We start from the raw sequence: 21,331 nt of genomic DNA, 5'->3' as shown, positions 1-21,331 counted from the left end.
TCCCCCTCCCCCTCCCCCTCCTCCTCCTCCTTCCGGCGTCTTAATAACGCCGTGAACGCTCCCCGTGGACGGCGGCGTGGACCTGCTAACTGGCGCCAGCCTCTCTGGAAGCGAGTCGGGTGCAGCCCACCCCAGCCCGGAAAAGGAGCCGGTGGCTGCTGGTGCGCGGGCGGGCGGAGTGCGCTAAGGCAGGGCCTTCCCCGGGACGCCGCCGCTGGCGCTCCGTCATCTCCACAATGCATTATATACAACAGTGTGCAAAGGGGACCAAGGAAGAGGGCAGTGTGGGGGCTTTTCTGTTCATTACCATGGTGGGCTGCACCGCGCGGTTCTAGACGAGCCGTGGCTCTTACTAGGGAGAAAAGTTACGATCCTTCCCCTTTATAAAATTAAAATCTCAATAATAATCAAATAAGTATCATACCTTATGTGAGAATATTACAAGAGGCGAACGGCGCATCATTCCACTGGATAAATGAAACTGCCCCCCCAGGGTAAAACGTCTTGACTAAAAGATAGAAATACAGGCAAACTCCATCATCCATGACCAAGGTTTGTAGGTACACGCTGTTGGCATTTCTAAAGCTAGAAGAGTGAGGTCTTGAAGTTCATCTGGTCACACCCCTTTTTACACATGAGACACAAGCAAATGTGTGACAGCGCCCCGGAGGCCTGTGAACCAGATGTGCATTGGTCCTTCCGTGCAGGCAGGATCAAAGCGCCATCCGAAGGCCTCAGCCGTCCTTCCCTGAGCTCAGAGCCAGATTGTACACTCCTGTGATTCAGGTGGGCACATATGGGCTTCTCCCTGCTGCAGAACACCACTGCCCCCTAGCCTCGTAGGCGGGCGAGCTCCCTGCTGGTGCCCCGTGTTCTCCGAGAATGCTTGGCAGTGGTCCTCAGGGAACCCAGCTGGCTCTTGCGTGCCTGGCCACCTGGAGACACGCAGGATCACCTCCTCTGGCCAGTGCTGCTTCTCTTGTACGTCAGCCCTCCACTGTGGATTATGTGGGGACACTGCACATGTACACACCCTGAGAGGCCCCACGAAGGCTCTCAGCTGAACAGTAATGAGGTGCAGGAAAACAGATGGAACCAGAAGTCATCGTGTTTAACAACGTCAGCCACCTAGAAGAGCTAGGATCACATGTTTTCTCTCCTGTGGAGTCAGGTGGAGGAAGATGCCATGAAAGTGGAAGGGATGTTGTCCCAGGGCAGAGGCTGGGGGAACTGGAGAGGGTAGCAGAGCAGGTGGGGCCCATCAAGGCCAGGGTGTGTATATAAGAGAAATCCATTTCATTGTTCAGTGAACATGATAATTAGGATTTTTAAATTGTAAGAAAAAAACAAAGCCGACTCAACTGCGTGAACTGCTGTGCTCTAACCGGCCCGGACACTGCGGTCATCTGAGGTTTGTCACCTGCTCTGGGATCTGGGGCAGCCCTGCCCTCCTTAGCCTCTAGCTTCTGTTCTGCAGGACAGTGCTTCCAAAGTTCTTCTCCAGCCCCAGTGTGTTCCATGATTGTACTCAAAACAATCTACGAAGTATAATCACAGACAAATTAATCTGATTCCTTGGGTACTATGGAGTAAATGTATTCTCTCTGCTTTGTATTTATCAGACATAAGTGACTATGAGATAAACAGGGATCTAGTATGAGTTTTCTCTCTTTTTTTTAAGGCATGGTCCAGTGTAGAGTTATCCTGACACTGGACCATGCCTTAAAGTTCCCCTCTCTCACCCCAGCTTCACCATGACTCAGAGGACAAAGGCAGGTCGTAATAGTCAGTAACATTTTACAAACATATCTGGAAGACAGTTGGAATTTGTTTAATTTTTTAAATCATATTTTTGCTATTGTTGGTCTCATTGTTTTGTGAAGGCTACTGGCATAATCATTTGGTCATCATTCAAGAATAAAATAATGTTATGGGGTAAAGTTCAAAGTACTCCCTTATAGTCTAGCTTCTAAATTCAGGATTAAAGAACTAGATTCGGTACAGATCCCTCTGGCGTGTCTTCCGCAGGCAACAACTCTGGCGTGCTCGCCCTCCTCGCTCTCTGCTGCCATGGGGACCGTGGATGGCTACGTGTACTTCCTGGACGTCCGCAGTGTAGAGTCCCCCAGGGTGGTCCACAAGGCCTTCCTCTCCCAGGCGCCGGTGCAGCACCTCACGTAAGCACTAGAGGCCAGTGGTGTTTTGCCAGGCCTGTCCCCGGAGGCACCACTGCCACTGCCACTTTTAACCGCTGCGTTTGGTTCTAACAGTAAAACGCTCACCCAGTGTAATGTTCAGAGAGTACAGAGGAGTGCAGGGAGACATCCCTGCCGCCGGCTCTCTCCCTGGAGGCGCGCCTGTCCCGGTCTCCTGCCCCCACCCCCGGCAGGGTGCCAGGCACCCCAGCTTGGGCCTGCTGAGCTCCGGGCGCTGCTCCCCACTGTTCAGGTGGGGCGTTCACTAGGTTGCTCTGTGTGACCCAGACAGGATGTGCGCCGGGCCCAGGGTCTCTGCACTGCTTGCACGGCAAGCTCTGGAGCTCCTTCCCCCCACTTAGGGGTATGTACTGAAAAACATTGCACACAACTTCTCTCGTTTTTCTTTACAGTGATAAGGGATTCCAGAATGTATTTCTTTTCTTTTTATCTTACACAAACTGCATGTTGATGGACATTTGGATTGTTTCAAATCATCTGAAGCAGTGTTTTAAGGCACGGTGGTAGACAGACTGAATGTGGACTGCGTGCTGCTGCTATTCTTCCGTATTGCAGCTCCTTGAATGGGACTCTGAAACGCTGGGCAGAAAAAGTAGGGCGCCCCCTGCTGGGTTAGGGAATTCAGCTCCAGAGAAGGGACAAGAGGCACTTGCCCACATGTCACAGGGGGGCTGGGCTGCCATCTTCCAGGGGCTCCTGCCCACCTCTAGCTTGGGCTGGGGGGTGGCTTTTATCCCCCTGGCCACCCCAATCCTATTTTCTCTTCTTTCTCAGATCCCTGTATCTTATTCTGATTTGTATATTTCCACTTCTTCCAACTTGAGGAAATGGCAGAAACGTTTTCCTGCGTTTGTCCTCTTCATGTTGGGTACAGGTCATAGGGTACTGCAACATCACATCCATCACTAATTGGGGAAGTATTTGTTTCCACTTGAACTTTTAAGAGAGCTCTACTGACGTTGTTCATTCATGGTGAAGTAATTGCCCACCTTCCTTGAGCCTGCTCGACTATGTTTTTTAAGTTGTAATTTGGAATAGAGTAGAATGATTTATCCCTCAGCCTTCATGAAGTCAGAGATTATGAAAAATGACAGACCATAAAAATGACTGGCTTTGAGCCTTTTTAACCAAGATGATGCCAAAGGCAGAGAAGGAAGCCCCTGCCCCTCCCAAAGCTAAAGCCAAAAAAAGGGCTTGGAAGGCCAAGAAGACCATGCTGAAAGGCATCCACAGCCACAAAAGGAAGAAGATACGAACGTCACCCACCTCCCACCATCCCAAGACACTGCAGTTCTGAAAGGAGCCCAAGTACCCTCGGAAGTGCGCCTCCAGAAGAGACAAGCTGGAGCACTAAGCCAGCATCAAGTTCCCCTGACCACAGAGTCAGCCATGAAAAAGATCGAGGACAACAACACACTCATGTTCATTGTGGATGTCAAAGGCAATGAGCACCAAATCAAACAAGCTGTGAAGAGGCTCTATGACATCGATGTTGCCAAAGTCAATATCCTAATTGGCCTGATGGAGAGAAAAAGGCATATGTTTGACTGGCTCCTGATTATGATGCGTTGGATGCAGAGCCCAGGCCTGGAGTGACTGGGTCAGCCTGGGGCCCCCCAGATCCTGAATGGACCCAGGGCCCAGGCCCGGTGTGTGAGTGAGACCACCCAGGGCCTGCCGGATCTTCATTCAAACCAGCACCCAGGCCAGGCATGTGGGTGGAACTTCCTCCATCAGACAGGCCCTGTGTGGAGCCCTGCGGCAGAACTCCCTGTAGAAAGGCTAGAGACAAGAGCCAGCCAGCTGATCCAGGAGCAGAACATCTTGCCAGAGTGGCACAGTGGATTCACTTCCAAGGGCTGCAGCAGGAAGAAGTGGACACTGCAGCCAGACCCAAGCCACACCCACCTGGATAAGTTCGAACTTGGTAGATCTGGACCTGGTGCTAAGGTAATAACTCTATCAAAGCTCTACCAAAGGTCAGAAGACAGTGCTATACAAAAGGACAAAGAGAAGGAGCAAAATGCATTCTCAGGCCCTGAGCCCACCCAGAACAAATGCAGGAGACAATAGCATAGAAGAAATTGGAAATCACACACTGGAAATCTCTGAAATAATAGCATCTGAAGTAAAGAAACAACTGCAGAAAGGTATAGAGGGAGTCAGATCAGAAAGAATTTCTGAAGTAAAAAAAGAAATGTTAACTATAACAATATACTTTAGAAGTACTAAGTGCTTTATAGTTATATGCATAATAACTATAGGAGACACTAATAAAAATAGAGGAAAATAGAAAAATGATGGAATTCTTGAATGAGCAATATAGGAAAGAAACAGAATGCATGAAGCAGATTCAAAGTGATACACAGGAAATTAAAATCTCAAGCACAAGCTGGCAAAACCGTTTGAATGAAAGTGAAAATAGACTTTCAGACCTTGAAGACACCACTGCAGCTAGTGAAAACGTAAGAAAAGACCTCTTAAAAACAACTAGGATGCAGGAAAAAAATAATTCAACATCTGCAAGACAATGCAAAGACAAACAACGTAAGACTAATAGGCATCAATGAGAAAGATGGAGTTAATACAAATAGTATAAAAAGAATATGGGCAGAAGTAATAGCAGAAAACTTCCCAAACATGGGGAAACAATCTGACATTCAAGTAACCCAAGCATATAGAACTCCAAATAACATCAACCCAATTAAAACCACACCCAGACATACAGTAATCAAGATCCCAGAAATTCAGCACATTAACAGTATACTAAAAGCCACTAAAGAAAAGAAACAGATCAATTTTTTTTTTTTTTTTTTTTTTTTGGTGGAACCAGGGATTGAACTCAGACCCTTGCACTTGCCAGGGAAGCGCTTATTCTACTGAGCCATCTCCCCAGCCCTAGATCACATTTAAAAGAAAACCCATTAGAATAATGGCAGATTTCTTTTCACAAATCATCAAGTCAAGAAGAGCATGGAGCAAAGTACTTCAAGTCTTGTAAGAAATCAAATTCCAACCCAGACTACTATACCGTGCAAAACTCTCTTTCAAGTTTAATGGAGAAGTGAAATACGTCTATGACAAAGAACAACTAAGGAATGTCATGATGATAAAGCCAACCCTACAGACTACTCAAAGAGATTCTAGAAGGGGATCAAAATGACCACAACTCCATGAATGAGAATGGAAAGAACCCACCAAACAGGGCAAGCAAACACAGGAGAAAAAGAGGTATACAACAGCAGTCTTTCAATTATTCTCTTGTATACAGCAGCAAAATATTTCCATCAGCACACTCTACAAATGGACTTCTCCTGCACCCTGTGGGTCATGATTCTATCCAGCTCTACAGGGTGGATATCAAGGAAATAGCAGTAGCTCAGTCCCACAAGTGACACCTGGCCACCAGTAAGCCGCTGTCCATATCCATGACATACTAGAACTTTGTGTGATATCCTGTCCCCAAACTATTAGAAGTGCTGGTCATATATTTGCCATTCTAGTATTTATGTTATGTTTTATTCTAATTCTTTACTACCATGAAAACTTTTTCTTAGTTGATATTTTTGTCTATTAACCTAATCAAATACTTTGTGAATACTCTGAATTAATCACAGATTCATACATATGATACACTACATTCTGGCCTCTTAGTTGGGCTCACGATTTAATTTTAATTTTAGAATATCATTTTGAAATATTTAATTTAAATTTTAATTGAGATTTAATTTTCTGAAAATTGTTTAATCTTTAAGATTTATACTGTATGTTTGACCTACAGCTTACTTATAAGACATGGTATGTTATTTTCTCCTAGCATTAGAAACTTTGAAAAGTATATTTCCACTTTTCATTGATTTTATATCACTTCTTCCTTGTCTTTAACACACACATACACACACACACACGAAAAAATATGTATCAATACTATAAGATTGATAGTGTTGTGTAGAAACCTTCAATGACCTTTTAAATGGGTTCATCTAATGTGTTTTACACAGTCCTGCATAACTGCCATCCTAAGAACACAATGAGGACAGATTCTTTTTTCTTTCAGTCCTTCAAATTAATTAGTCTAGTTTCTTACCAACTTGCTCTTTTTTTTTTCTAATGTGGAATAAGATGCTATTTAATTTTGTTCTTCCATAAGCTAATTTTTTATGTATATGCTTTAATGATTTTTTTCTTTACAGTTAGTTTTGGACAATTTCATTTTTGTGTAACTTGGTATGATTCTTTTCAAATTTCTTATGAAAAAGTTCATTTTTCTTGGAAATGTGATGCTATAATTTCAACTAAATTCAAAAATTTTAAATCTTTAAATGTTTATTGCCACCCCTTTCTACTTTGAGAATTCTAATTATATGAATATAAGTTTCTTGATTTTGGCACAGAGTGAACTATTATATGACTGATTTTTAAATTTTTCATTTTTATTCTAGATAATTTTTATTGTTATATTCATTTGAGTTTGTAAATAATCTATTTACAATGTGCTAAAAATAAAAATTTTTAAAAAACCTACACATTTAAAAGCACACACACACACACACACACACACACACACACACACAATGATGCACTGGATGTTGGCAACAAAATTGGGATCATCTAAACTGAGTCCAGCTGGCTAATTCTAAATACATACTTTTTTCCCCATAAAAATGAATGACTGCCCCTGAATGTGCTTCCATGGCAATTCATGCAGCAAACTTGCTTAGCATCTAGCTGGCGAAATAAGTAAAATTTGATTGTCAGATTGCTTCTTTCTAGATACGACCAGCGCGGAATGTACCTGCTAGTGGGAACATCAGAAGGAAGCATCTTTGTTATTGACGCCAGACCCACGAGGTCATTTCAGGTCCTTGGGTTCACAGGTATGGCTGGGGATATTTGCTAATTTTAAATGTCAGTTGCTTTATTCCAAAAAATTAAAGGGTATGAAAATGGAACTATGGCAAAACAGTTCTGTGGCATATTTTGTTTTTCTTTTTCTTTTGAGGGAAGGATCTGCAGGGTTTTCAGGGTCTCACTACTAGATCGGACTTATAGTGATCTGCCTGTTTACAGCCTCCCAAGAGCTGGCACCCAGTCTCAATGTGCTCCAGGGGCTGGGCCAACGTGGCAGGCCTGGGGATCGAACCCCCTGCCCCTGAGCCTGCTTACAGGCTCTTTACTCTGCTGAGGTATTTGGCCAGCCCTTGTGGCATATTTTCTACAAGAAAAACACTTAAATTACAGCAGTCCCTTACTTATCACGGGGGTGTCGTTCTGGGTGTCATTCCAGACACCCCTGCAATAAATGAAAATCAGCAAAGTAGTAATATTATATTGATTTTATATGTATATACACATATATAGGGTTTCTAAATCCTTCCCACATACTCTGGTTTCTCTTCAGATCGTATAAATCTTTCGCCTTTTACTAAATCCTTCCCACACTCTTATAAAGCTTTCCCACACTTTTAAAAACACTTCTAATGTTCCTAAGCATTTTCTAAACTTATAAACCTATGTAATTTTAGCAACCCATATAAACTGTACAGTATAGTGTGTATTCACCCACTCATACTGTAAACAGTGTATTTTATTTCAATTTAATCTTTTAATATGTTAGAATTAGCATTTTAACATGTTTTACATATTTTACATTTTTAAGCAAAAATCATTAAAACCATAAATACTGCACATATAAATATGTATACAGTACCAAAAATCTTGAAATATAGAGAAAAATCTTCAATAAATAATTTGAATATTTTTTTCAAAACCCATGAAACAGTGAGTCCACGAAAGTCATAGTGACCACACAGAAGTGATGTGGGAGAGTACCCATGTTGTCTTTAGAGGTGTTTGGATAACTAGCGGTATCTGCTTAGAACATAGTTGATGCTAAAGTATTTTCTAACATCAGCTATTGAATTAAATAATGAAATACCTGGACATTGCTGATCTTGGATCTTGCGGGCAGAGCAGAGGGCTCCATGGGCCACAAGAGGACAAGAGGTGATTGATAGTGCACGGTCCAGCAGAAGGAGTGGGCTCATCCTCACAGATCGGCCATGAGTGTCAGGAAACAACGGGGAGAGGAGGGAGACAGAAGACAACTCTGGGTGAGGGTCCAGGCTGCGTTGCTGCATGAGGCCTCTTCCTCCTGGAGGAGGAGGGAAGGCCATTGGCCTGGGCTGAGAAGGTGGTGCCTGGGAGGAGGCTCCAGGCACCCCAACTCCGGCTGAGGTAGGCAGAGAGAGGCTTCCAGATGCAGTCTCAGGTGGTGTTTCCTCCGCACCAACAGCCCCTGGCCACATAAGGAAAGAACTGTGATGGGGAGAGAAGACAAACTGGTGAGGAGCCAGAGCAGCAGGGGCCCGCTGAGGGGACCCCACGCCAGGCGGGAAAGGCATGGGCCACCTGAGCTGCTTGGAATCTGTTGGCCGAGATATCTCATCAGAAGAAATCCACTAGTTCATCAAGGACTGCATCACAGCCAGGCACGAGAGCACCAGCTTGTGATGCCAGCGCTCTGGGAGGCTGAGGCTGGAGGGTTGCAAGTTCAAGCCCAGGCTGAGCGCAAGGACCCGAGTTCAATCCCTGGTAACACGTGCTGAGCTGGCCCTGGATGTAGCCTGCAATCCCAGCGCTCGGGAGGCTGAGACAGGAAGATCATTATGAGTCTGAATTGCGTAGTGAGACCCTGTATCAAATAAATAAAATAAAATAACTTTTTAAAAATAAAAACCAAAAGGGATTGGGGACAGAGCTCACTGCAAGGCCCTGGGTTCAGATCTCTGTACCAGGGGGTAAAAAGTTCCTGTTACTTACCTTTAAAGGTCACTTTGAATTTGATTATCAGCAAGTAAATTTGGTTCTAAAGATTGTGTGACGCACCTACAATATTTAAATGGCAATGGAATACCCATCTCTGACAAAACTAAACAAAAAAAGGGGATACAAATGAACAACCATTTTGTATCTGTATATCGAAAATAGGATAGATGTACAGCTACTTTCTCTTAATTCAATGAGAAGAAAGATTTGTACTAATAGTGTTTGGACAGGATGTCATGTCTGCATCTTGCGCTATGAATAACCACTAAGAAGACAACAATATGCTATGTATTAATTATTGAAACTGTCCTACTAGTCAGTTTTGAAACTGTCTCATTGCTATTTGTTTCTCAATAAAATTATTAACCAAAAAAAACAAAAAAACAAAAACTGAATGAAATCTCTCTTTTTTTTTTTTTGGCGGAACCTGGGATTGAACTCAGGCCCTTGCACTTGCCAGGGAAGCACTTATTCTACTGAGCCATCTCCCCGGCCCCAAAAATACTTTTTTTTTTTTTTTGGCAGTACCGGGGATTGAACTCAGGCCTTTGCACTTGCCAGGCAAGTGCTTATTCTGCTGAGCTATCGCCCCAGCCCCTCTGGAATCTCTAAGGTGATACCTTAACGGGGCGGCAGGAGTCTGAACTGGTTCCTGACCTTTGCGGGTTGGTTCCCTTTGTTTTCAGAGGTGAGCAAGGATCTTCTACAAATATCCACCTTGTCCCTTTTGGGAGCGAATATCGTGAGAGTGACAGCGCTTTCCTCGCTTCCAGAAGCAGAAAGAAGCAGTCTGGCAGTATTCACTCTGCCTATAAAACTACAGTCAGGTGCGAAGAGAGGAAACCCCCCTTCCCCCTCCCGTCCTGGCCAGTTGAGCTGTTGCTCTGGTTTGATTCCGGTTTGTCTTGCTTTCGTTTGCTCTGAGCGGGCTCTGGCCCCAGCATTTTTTCTCTCAGTATGTGGACAGGTAAGATGGCTACTTTTGTGTGTCTTTACGGAGTGAAACTGGCGTGGTTGCTAAATAATTTGAAATGTGGACTTTCTTCCCCGCCTCGTAACTCAGGAGCCTACTTCATCATTAGATGCGGGACCAGGTGAGGCTTGTGCCAAATTCATGTGTAACTTTGTGGTATTTCTGGTTTTATAACCTTAAATACACATAGTTAAATTCAGATAGCTCACAGAGCAGTCACCTTTGCTGATGAAATTGTAAAGCAAGCTTTCTGGAGCAGATGGGACCAGGAAAGAGGCATTCTTTATTTTAGGTGATAAATGTATCTGGTTAGTGCTTGTGCAGGCATGTAATTACAGAGTAGCAGAAAAAAACCTCCAAGTGCTTTGATGTTTTAATTAGTAATCTCTGTACTATCACAAGTTCATTTTAATATTTCTTTAAATTAATCAATAATATTAACCACAGTCTACAAAAGATATTTTACTTGTGAGCAGTCATAAGGATTTCCAGTGAAGGTACATTATTTTAAACTTATTTTTATCACAAGTAGTCTCTACCGTAGTAATCAAGTATTTAAAAATCTTTGTTTTGGTATCCATATTAACTTAATGACTTAAAATAGGAAATCACTATGTCCAAGTGATCTCTCTGCTTTGCCAAATATTATGCTTCCTACAGCTACTGCCGACGAGAGAGGGAGGCTGAAAGATGAGCTCATTCACAAGCACCTGTACGAGATAGAGCACGCGCTGTCTTCTGCGGTCCTGGACTTTCAAAGTAGCCGAGTACTCGGGTTCTGCCACCAGGTGCCGTACATCTGTAGCTATCAGCTTCCCGAGAAGGTATGCCATGCCTTAAGCATGTAGTGTTCATCTTAGCAGTCACGTGTGCATTGTATAATTAGGCCTGACCCTCTTGACTAGTTAACAACTGGTCTGATGGCGTTAATGTCATTCCCTTGAGCCAGGTGCGTGTCAGGGTTATTTGTTAATCCATCATTAAATGTAGTTGAGCGACCCCACTCCTGAGCCACGCTGGTGCCAAGTACATCATACTGGTCAGATAGACGTACAGGTGACACCATAATATTGCCTTAAAATATATCTAACGCTAGAAACTCAATGCCGTAGAGGCCGAGGACCAGAGTGGCCGGCGCCAGTGGAGCTGTGCGCATTAGCCCCAAGCAGAGTTGCGCCATATTGAAGGACACTTCTCTCCTTCCGCCGCTGTGGGGCACACTCTGCTTGGGTGATCCCCTGCTCCCTGTCCTTCCTTCCCTGGGCCATGCAGGGTCCCTTTAATGCCTGTCTTTGGGTCCCTGGGGTATCCACCTCCTTGTCTTTCTACCGTTTTCAAGCAAAGCCTTTTCCTCCCAGTGTAGCCAGTATTAGACACTGAAATTGGGAAGAGAGACAAGTGGCTCATGGCAAGGGGATTTCTAGAAGAGTTGAGTGGAATCAAATCAAATCTGGATTTGGAGAATAGGTTAGCCTTAGACACAGAGAGATAGTGTGTGAGGTCTGGGGTGATGCTGGTATCGGCAGTGGTCAGGACTGGGGGTATAAGGTGAAGAAGGGCTTTCCCAGAAGTGTGGGACAGACATGTGGTGAGCATGGTGATTACTTTATTTAGACTTGCCCATGAGGATGTGTGAAAATGACTGGTAAAAATAAAGGTTGATGTGTAGGTGGGCTCTCGAATGGCACATGAACATAAAAAGAGGACTTTGCTTAGTTAGCAAAAACACACTCATTTGTACACGGACTACACACATGCAGCGCCCAGCTGCCGGCTCCACCCAGCCCGGGCTCGTTTCCAAGCACCGTATGCACGCATGTGGATCTGACAGGCACACCGCGAATGCCTGCAAACCCCGTGGCTGCCTGCCTAGTCTTTGCTGCAATGGGGTGCTTTTCTTTGATCAGCAGGGACACAGAGGCGTGTGCATTCTTAAACCGAGCCAAAAAGTACAGAGCAAGCACTACGGGCCTGGCACGCTCCACTTGTCTTCACATGGGCTGTGGCTTCTCACCGTAGCTAAATGTGGAACACTGTGTGTCCGCGATGCATACACCTTGGTGAGTTCCTTGCCTTTTTCAGTTAATTTTTATTGTCATTTTATTTTGTAAAGAGAATACAAAATAGTAATAAAAATTAGAAATGGTACCAAATTTCACTATGCAAAATGAGTTTAACAGTATTTGTCATATTACATAGCGTTGTCTTCAACTTAGTTCTTCAGATTACCAGATATATGCATGAAAAATTGGAAAAAGAAAAAAAAGTTATAAGAAATTAAAAAGAAAGAGGAAAAAAATGAAAAAAGAAGACAAAAAATCTTAAGCATGAACTGCTCCTTCTCTGGGGTAAATTCCTTTTGTAAAACAGGCATTGGGTACGCATATGGGTTCCAGATTAGGAACAGAAGCCCTTGGGTGATGAATCAGAGCCTGCTCTAGTCGGCTCAACTTTTCTGTAATCAGAAAACATCAGTGAACAACGTGTTACGGGCAATTTGTGCCTGTGTTAGCCTCCCCAGTGTAGGACACTCTGACCAGGAGCCTGAAATCCGCAGGCTCAGGGCGGGGCGCAGCAGGAGCTCCAGCCTCACTCTCTGCCTCTTCCGGGTCCTGGACACCCCGGGAGCCTCACAGAATTCCAGTTGCTCAGAGGATCCTGGAGGGCAAATGGCAGAGAGCTCTGCATACCTCTGCCCTGCCTTAGGGCCGTGACTGGGGGAGGCTGGAATTGCCGAGGTTTCCTGGCTCCCACTATCCTCAGACCCAAGAAAGTGGAAGTAGTTGCTGCTCCTCAAGGTTTGGGGATCCCCTCCTAAGTGAGGTCTGTGGTTCTTACCCAGTGTCCCAGACCCACACCGGAGCATTCTGGTCACCTGCAGAGAACTCCCTTGAGTCAGTAGCTAACCTGGCTCCTGGCTGGTGCGGCCCTGCTGTCTTGCTCATCTCTTAAAGAAAGCACGTTTGGACAAAAGTGATCTATTGAGAGGGGGAATATCAAATCCCTTGGAGATTATCTTAAAGTGAATGACGTGCAATCTGCTGCACTGCCTGTTATTCAAGAAGCTGTACTGTCCCATGTCCCTCCTTGTGGCCCACTGTGACGAGGGGTCGGAGTTGTGAGGTAGGTCTACGACCTACACTGGGCCACCGAGCACCTCGTGGATGAGGCTGCTTTGGGTAGCACTGCTCTCAAAACCAAGCCAAAGGCCATGAAAAGAAGTCTTGGTAAATAAGAATTTATCATGGTACAAAACCAGTACATAGGGCCAGTGGGCTAGCTCAGTGGACTAAGTGCTTTGGCAAGCGCAGGGACCAGGGTTCGATTCCCAGTCCTGCATGCCGCGCTGGCCCCGCCCTGGGGATACACTGAGCCAGTGAATGAGTGCGGGCCTGGTGGTGCGCTCTAATCCCAGCGCTGGGAAGGCTGAAAACACGAGATGCACTACGAGTCGGAGCTGGGTAGTGAGACTCTGTACCAAATACACAAATGAAAAATGAGTACATGAGTACAGCATGCAATATTATGTAGCCATGATACAGAGTGAGGAAATCTTTGTGTAATGAGATGTTGTGGGGCACCAAGGACATGCGTTTCTTACCTAAATTATCTAAGAAATGGATATAAGCATAGTACCTCCGAGAGATACTGACAGTGTGTTGATTTACTTGCACCAGGTATTGGAACCTGGAGACAGAAAAGAGTTCAGGGCACACCTTTGATTTTGAACTTAGATGGATTTGAACATGTGCATGTTCAAAGAGCTAACTGGAAAGGGCTTGTGCTCAGGGGCCCTTGTGACGCAGAAACCGCAGTCCTTCGCTATAGTGAAGGACCCGGAGCTGGTGTCCTGTGCACCTCCGTGGGCGGAGGCCCTCCTGGTCTGTCGGGCTGGCTCGGCTCCGGTCCTTCAGGGCCAGCTGTCCGGCCCTTTTCGCAGTGCCGCCCCCTCTGGCCTCACACCGGCCCCTGCGCGCCAGGGAGCCTGCCTGCTTCTTGAAGGCACCAGGACTCGCCGTCTGCACTCGCTCGGGCTGACTCCGCAGCCCCCAGCCGGCGCGTGCACCTCTTGGTGTCTGCACGCCCACTACCTCTCTGTGGCCACGAGCCCTCTCCACGCTACGCCAAGCAGCAGGAGAGCAAGCCAGCACCGGCGAACGGGTTCCATGTGGGAATTAGGTGCCGGCCGCGTGGTCCCCAGAGCCTGTTGTGCACCAAAGCGCTACGGTGCTGTGAGCACATACTCGGGCAAACCAGCACGCAACCTGCTAGGAAAACCGCATGTGCAGCTGCGTTTGTAACTTCTCCGCTCTGTCTCTGAAATTCTCGAGGAAACATTTGCTCGGTGTCGGAGTCACTCCCACCAGGGGCACGGGATTCAGTCCGTGAGGATTTCAGTGGATGGACAGAGCGTGCTGGTCAACGGGAAGGACGACGGCACCCTGGTCCTCCTCAAATGGAAGTAGGTGCAGCGCACAGTAAGCAGCAAGCCCCGCATGTGTCGCCCTAGAGCTTCATTGTTACATAAGCCAGCAAAGCGAATACACCAGCAGGCAGCTGCTACCAAAAAGACAGCGTGTTAGACTCCGGATTCCCAGACAAGAGGCCACGCCCCCACAGGGGCCACACGGGAAGCATGGGGTGGGCCAGGCGGCAGGGGAGTGGGAAATGTGGGCAGGAGGCTTGGTTTCCCAAAGGAGGATTGGGCAGGTTTCGGGTGGGTTAGTCTGTAAATGCAGGCAGGATCTGGGGCCTAGGGGCTGGGAGCTGGGCCTGGGGAGTGGCAGCCCTCCACCAAGCTGGCTGCAGTGTGGGCTGTGGGCAGGCTGACTGTGACCGCGACCTCCAGAGTGAGCGATTGCTGTGTCTGGGACCAGCCCGGCTCTGGAGCGGTGGGTCCCTGGGGGTGGGAGAGGGGCCAGAGGCAAAAGCCTCCAGGTGCGTACTACAGAGAGGGATAGTCAGGATGTGTGGGGTGAGCAGGCCGATCTGCTACATCTGCTGGAGGGTCTGCTGGAGGGCGACAGGGGATCCGGACAGCCGTGGAGGCGGGACAGCTAAACACTTCCGTTTATCCCTCAGAAACCTGGTATGTGCGTGGGCGTGCATGTAGGCGTGTATGTAGGCGTGAATGTGTGTATGTGTGAACGCATACATTTACTTACTAGTTAGATATTGCTTAGATGATATTAATTTGTTTAGATTCGATTTGCTTAGACTAAAATTAAAATTCTGAACATGTCGATGCTACCTATTCATACCGACGATGTCCAGCGGTAGAAAGCGTGCAGATGACACACAGTGTTGCCTGGACCCTGCATTTGCCTGGTTTTATCTGCTGGTGGACATCACTTATCAGTGTGTGATTAATTTCAGCAAAAAATATTTCCCAATATCTCCTGTACCTTTCTTGGTAACCTAGAGAAAACATTAGCGATTGTGGAGCGTGTTATTGTAACCATTTTGGTAGTCACTTATTTCACAGATTCATTTGAGAACTGTATCATCATGCCCATTTTACACATGGAATCCTAAATACATACAAACTTGTATCTTACTAATTAATAAACCCTAACATTGCCTTCGGAGTCCATGAGCAGATGGCAACTCAGGTAACAGCAAGCAGGGACAGGAGGTGGGAGCCCCATTTATAGAGATAAGGACTCGTCCAGCTAGCAGTCCGCACCTGATGTCTGACTCCAGCCATGCTGGGCTTCACACCCTGGCCCAGGATGTGCGAGCTTGTGGCCTTGGGCCTGTGACAAGCCCTCCAGTCGTGGAGAGCAGCACCTGCCCTCTCAACTGCTGGAGCTTCTAAGTGTCCGCTAGGAGTGCAGGCCCTGTCCTGACTTCTGCGTTGGCAGGTACACGAGTGTGGCCCAGAATGAGTTTGCCCAAACCCTCCCGGTGGGGATGTGTCTGAGGTTCGAGTGGCCCTGCTGTGCTGCGTGGAGGTGACCCGCCCCCCAGAGTTGCATGGTGGTGCTTGTGCGAGTAGCGCAGTGCATTCTGGGCCATGCAGGGGGTGCGCACCCCACAGAGACGAAGCTCCTCATGCCCCAGAACCAGCAACAGGTTCTCCTGTAGGAAGTCAAGCTCTCGTAACTCCATGGTTCCCCGGAGCACTGCACACCTGTTTCTTCACATAGAGATGATTAGGTACCAGGAAACAGCACTGCTAAATGTGATTTCTTTTAAAATCATGGCTTTGTGATCTGTGTGTCTTGTTTTCTATTAATATAGGAGGCTTGCAGGAAATTTAGTCAGTGAAATTATTGAATACTGCCACGAGCTATTGACATCTCTGAACAGCAGCATAGAAGAGCAAAATAATTATTTGAGTTTAGTGAGACTTACCTCGGAGCTGGAACAAGAATCTGAGCATGCAGTTGAGTTCTGCCACGGCTTACTTGCTTTCGGGGGGTGGCGGCTGTAGATCGTGAATGAATTTTCAGCTTGTATTTTGTTTAAGCACATATTTAATAATGCTTCTCCCTATTCATGTATCCCGTGGTTGTTAACGAGCATATTAGCTGCCCCGGAACGCAAATGTTCAGTCTTCCTCCACGTGGCCGCCGACAGCATAGTTACTTAGACCATAGCCCAAGATCGGGATGTGACTGGCTTGGAGAGAGTGGGTCCTAAGGAGCTGGGGAAGAAAGCAGAAGGCAGGGAGAGGGGGACCCGGGAGAGCGCAGGAGAATGGGGGTGACATCACAGCCTGCCCTGCGACGGTGAGCTGCAAAGAAGAGTGCAGAAATGGAGTGACACGGACGTGGATGTGTCGGTCAGTCCAGAGAGGTTTCCTGAGACATTAAGGGATGTGTGGGTGTCAGAGAAGCAATGACACAGAGGGAGGCTGGGGGAGTGGACAGCTCCCAAGGAGGAGGGGAGACTCAGACGCTCTGCCCAGATGGCAGGGCAGGCCTGGGAGGTGGGCGTGTGGTCCACGGCAGTGGGCAGGCGTGTGACGCCAGGCCTGCGTGGCCACGTGGCCGTCTCTGCCTTCTCAACAACTTGCCAGTTCCTTGCAAAGTGTGGTGGCCAAACAAGGACTGCTCTGGCAGCACCTCATGCAAGCCTTGTATTACTAGTCTTTGGACCCTTTTATTTCTGTGATCAGGACAGACGTGTAAGAATTAGGGACCTGAGCCACTGCATCTCCAGCAGGCATGTAGCTGGTGTTTCAAACACGCAACAAATGCAAAGGGATTCAGTGAAGTTATATGAAGTGAGGAGGACTTGATGAGTGTATAACTGAAAAACTGTTTGCCTTCTTCAGACAGGCCAGAACAGGCTGAGCACTGACTCGTCACAGGAGGAGCTGCTTTTCCCCAAGAGTAACACGGAAATTCCCTGGATACAAGTAAAAAGCAAGGAGGTATTTATCAGACATGGGGTGGGCTTGCGGTCATGTTCTTTGATGTGCCAGATAGGCGAAGTTCCTGCGGAGGCCGAGCGGAAAGCCAGAGGGCTTGGTGAGATGCTGCCAGGCAGGGCACGCTCTAGAACAAATGTGGCTTTCCTGGAAGTGAACAGACACGCTCCACACAGGCCTGGCTTGTAGGCTAAGGTAGATGGACTCCAGGGACAGCACTTCAGCTGACAGGAAGCCCACAAGGCTTCCAGGCAAGCCGAGGTGCTGCGGTGCCTGTGGTGGAGTGGCTTCTGAGGGGCGTTCCACCAGAAGCACAAGCCCAGAAGGGATGCTGGGGCTTCAGGTGTCACCAGGGCGACACAGGCAGCAGGATAGCGGCCGTCTGTGTGGATTCAGCCATCGTGTAGCTTTGGCCAAGTTCCCAATCAAAGCGGGTGTTTTGGGTCAGTTATTCGTCACTTGGCTTTTCTCTTCTTACCTTCTTGCAGGCCGCTCTGGCGGCCGCCCGCATGGTGTGGATTTAGCCGGGCACTGCCCAGGTGTTATTCCCATGCACTTTGTATTGTTGATCTTCGGGGCATTTTATTTACACTTCCGGAGAAGTCTGCCCAGGTGTCTGTCACCGTGTTTCCATCTCTCCCTGCTGTTTCTCCTGCTTTGTGAAATGACGCGCTTGCTCCATTTCAGGCCATCGAGAAGGAGGTCAGGCTGTTTTCCCAGAAAAGGAAAGCGATCAAAAGTGGAATCAAAGAGCTTGCTAAAACCGTAAGTCTCACGGTTTCAGACTGAAGTTACACTTCTAGCTTTGTCTTGTTCAACAGTGTGAGGAGCCGCACCCCCGTTTCCTGTCTGTTAGCTGAGGTTTCGGGGTACCTCAACAGGGTCAACCTCGCCATGCCACACTGCGCAGGAACACTGGCTGTTTCCTCTGTCTTTTCCAGCTACTCTGCCTCATGTAGTAACAATTATTCTTATTAAAGGTATACATTTATTTTTTATAAATACCAAGCACTCTTTAAAGAGACCAGCTGTCCAACTAAAGACCTGTCCCTCTTTAAGCCTGGCTTTCTGAGTCTCAGAGAAAATCCTTTCAGGGTCTTGGTATCTTGAACAAAGACTTGGAAAAGACCCGGGAAAAATGCAGCACGAACTCACATTTATTGAAGGCAGAAGAGAGTTGTACTCTGCAGTGTGAGGCTGGGCCAGTGGAAAGCAGCCAGAGGCAGGGGCCGTGGCGGTGGAAAGCAGCCATGGCAGCCACAGGGGCAGGCGCAGGGGTCTTATATATTCTGTTCCTAGTTCGCATGCCCCCCACGTGAACAAGGCATTTGGAACAGCTGGCCTATCCGAAACTCACCTGGCCCGACGTCAGATTTAAACCGTCCTATCAAAGGCTGCTGGGCTCTGCGTCCCATATAAATGGAGAAGGGAACATAGAGCTTTCTCATTGGCCCAGCCAGGCCCAGGAGCTGGCACTGTCGCCTGGATTCTGCCTTCTGGGTCTCCGTGACTGACGCCACGTCCCCCTGCTCAGCCAGTTTGCCCCCTCCCGTCTCCCACTCCCTGCCACTTTGCTCTCCTAAAAAAACTGATGCCCAGGCGGAATGACTCACAGAGCTGAGCAGAGCACTAGAGCTCAGGAGAGGCCAGAAGGCTAATGTTTGTACTGGCTCAGAATGTACTTACATACTTCGTTGGTGCTACATGCCCGTACTGCTATATATTCATATATATATATGTATATATATATATATATATATATATATATTCCTGTTAACAGCTCAGTCCTTTATTAACTCACACACACACACACACACACACACACACACGTAGATCACTTCTTAGCCTCTATCTCCCATCTAAGGTGACAGGTCTAAACTGTGAAAGACACCAACAGGCAAGCAACCAAAACGAACAAGCAGGTGGGGCCACATGGAGATGCCAAGCGGCGACCTAGTGGCCAAGCCAGCTGCTGGAGAGCCTGTCCTCCTGAGTGCCTCCAGATGCCCTTATTTTGGAAAACATAAAACAAAACAAAAACCCCAAGAGCTGCCAAGTCTAACAATCCCAGGGCTGAGGCCAAGTGGGCGCATTGCAGAAGTACCAACTCCTCCCTCCCCAGTGCTTTCAAGCAGAGACTAAAACGTTACTCACACCTACAGCCAGCCAGTAAAAAGAAATCATTAAATTCTTCACCAGGCTTTCTTTCCACTTAGAAAAAACTTACTAAGTGGCTCAGAGATTAGAGATAAGAGATTCCACTTTAAGACTCGACTAGTTATACAAGCCTATAAAATATGTCAAAAAAACAACCTTCCCAATTAAAAAACAATCCTCCTTTCAGAGCAAAACAAAGTGAGAGCAACCCAAGAAAGATTGCAAAGTCTCACCACATGCCTTCCACACTGAGTGGGCCCAGTAGAGTCCAGGTTCTTGTGTGTAACAAGGAAAGAATGGTCAAGTTTAGAGTTTGTAATACGTAGTAAGTTCTGTGCATGCACCCTGGGATCTTGTTCTTAACAGGTCATACCTGCTTTCCTGGCCAGCTCTGCCATATTCTAATCTGCTAAGTCAGTTTTACAGCTTCATGCCAGGCCAGCCCTGACCCTGGGCACACTGAGCCAGTACCGAGTCCAGGTGTGGTGGCGCACACCTGTAATCCCAGCACTGGGAAGCTGAAAACAGGAGGATCACTACCAGTCTGTGTTGTGTAGTGAGACCCTGTACCAAATACATTTTTTAAAAAAAAATCTCCAAATGACAGAACAGTCTTTTCAATATAGTTAGATTCTTGCGGCAATCTGTCAGTGATTTTGTTTTTAGGTGTATGTTAGTTTGAGACAGGAACTTGCTATATGGTTCAGCCTGGTCCTGAACTCACTATATACCTGGGCTGACCTTGCACTGGTGACAATCCTCCTAAATGCTGGGATTACAGGCATGCACCACCACACCCAGCTCAGTGATTTTGTTTCATTTCGTTTCTTGCTTTGTGGCCTCCCTTCCAGAGCTTTCTGTCTTCCATCTCCAATCAAAGCACCTTACTGTCTATGCCAGACATGTGGCACTTTCCTAGTGGCTTCCCGGGTCCATATTCCAGGGCATCCTGTCATCTGCCCCCCGTTTTCTGGGCCTGCCTTTTCCGGGGGCTCCCTTCCCAAGACTGCCACTTGGTGTTTGCGAGCATCGTTTAGGATGGAGCTGTGCTTCCGGGATGCCAGGCAGAGGTTTTCCTAGGAATGAGCCTACCTGGAGATCTGTGCAGGCCTTGGCTCCGCCCTGGGAGCGCATGTGGGAGGTACATGCCTAGAAATGGCTGCATCCGCTTTGCACATTCCTTTGATGCTTTGCCTGGGAACACAGTGACTTCCCCTCAGAATTTGGAAAGCTTGGCCTTGTCTTCTGGCGTACAGTGCCTGCTTTCAAGAGTCTATCTACTGCTGGTTCCCAATTCTTTGCAGGTAGCCAGAATTTATCTCTGGAAACTCACAGACTGACTGTTTCTGTCTCTGTCTCTGTCTCTCTGGCTCTGGCTCTGGCTCTGGCTCTGGCACTGTCTCTCTGTATCTGTTTCTCTGTCTCTGTCTCTGTCTCTGTTTCTCTGTCTCTGTCTCTGTTTCTCTGTCTCTGTCTCTCTGTCTCTGTCTCTCTGTCTCTCTATCTCTATCACTGTCTCTCTCTCTCTGTCTGTCTCTGTCTCTCTATCTCTCTGTCTCTGTCTCTGTTTCTCTGTTTCTCTGTCTCTGTCTCTCTGTCTCTGTCTCTGTCTCTGTCTCTGTGTCTCTCTCTCTGTCTCTGTCTCTGTCTCTGTCTCTCTGTCTCTGTCTCTCTGTCTCTCTTTCTTTCTCTCCCTCCCTCTATCCCTTCCTCCTTCCCTCCCACTGATGCTTGGAAGCTTCACAGTTATACCTCTCAATGCATTTGATAGGTATTCTT

General features: G+C 47.2%; 1 protein-coding gene and 1 long non-coding RNA gene across 5 annotated transcripts in view; one reads left to right on the top strand and one right to left on the bottom strand.

Annotated features, from left to right (window-relative positions):
- Cfap43 (cilia and flagella associated protein 43) overlaps positions 1-21,331 on the top strand; it is a 111,833-nt gene that overhangs the window by 59,883 nt on the left and 30,619 nt on the right. For 2 of the 4 annotated variants that reach the window (XM_023715576.1, XM_023715572.1), the window contains 9 exons: positions 2,029-2,177; positions 6,990-7,093; positions 9,731-9,871; positions 10,678-10,841; positions 11,925-12,077; positions 14,349-14,479; positions 16,261-16,405; positions 17,300-17,398; positions 18,083-18,160. In XM_023715576.1, the coding sequence (XP_023571344.1) occupies positions 2,029-2,177; positions 6,990-7,093; positions 9,731-9,871; positions 10,678-10,841; positions 11,925-12,077; positions 14,349-14,479; positions 16,261-16,405; positions 17,300-17,398; positions 18,083-18,160 (1,164 nt within the window). The remainder of the gene's footprint in view (positions 1-2,028; positions 2,178-6,989; positions 7,094-9,730; positions 9,872-10,677; positions 10,842-11,924; positions 12,078-14,348; positions 14,480-16,260; positions 16,406-17,299; positions 17,399-18,082; positions 18,161-21,331) is intronic. The other 2 variants (XM_023715573.1, XM_023715575.1) reach the window with 2 other exon arrangements.
- Positions 17,312-18,658, bottom strand: LOC111816841. The gene is made up of 3 exons (XR_002821168.1): positions 18,551-18,658; positions 17,874-18,103; positions 17,312-17,373 (listed from the first exon to the last, which is right to left on the bottom strand). It is a non-coding gene; the product is annotated as an uncharacterized LOC111816841 (long non-coding RNA).

This window comes from Octodon degus, unplaced genomic scaffold, assembly GCF_000260255.1.
Source record: "Octodon degus isolate 3935 unplaced genomic scaffold, OctDeg1.0 scaffold00042, whole genome shotgun sequence".
Taxonomy (NCBI): domain Eukaryota; kingdom Metazoa; phylum Chordata; class Mammalia; order Rodentia; family Octodontidae; genus Octodon; species Octodon degus.
The sequence above is the reverse complement of the archived record's forward strand: the minus strand, read 5'-3'. Positions and strand labels throughout refer to the sequence as shown.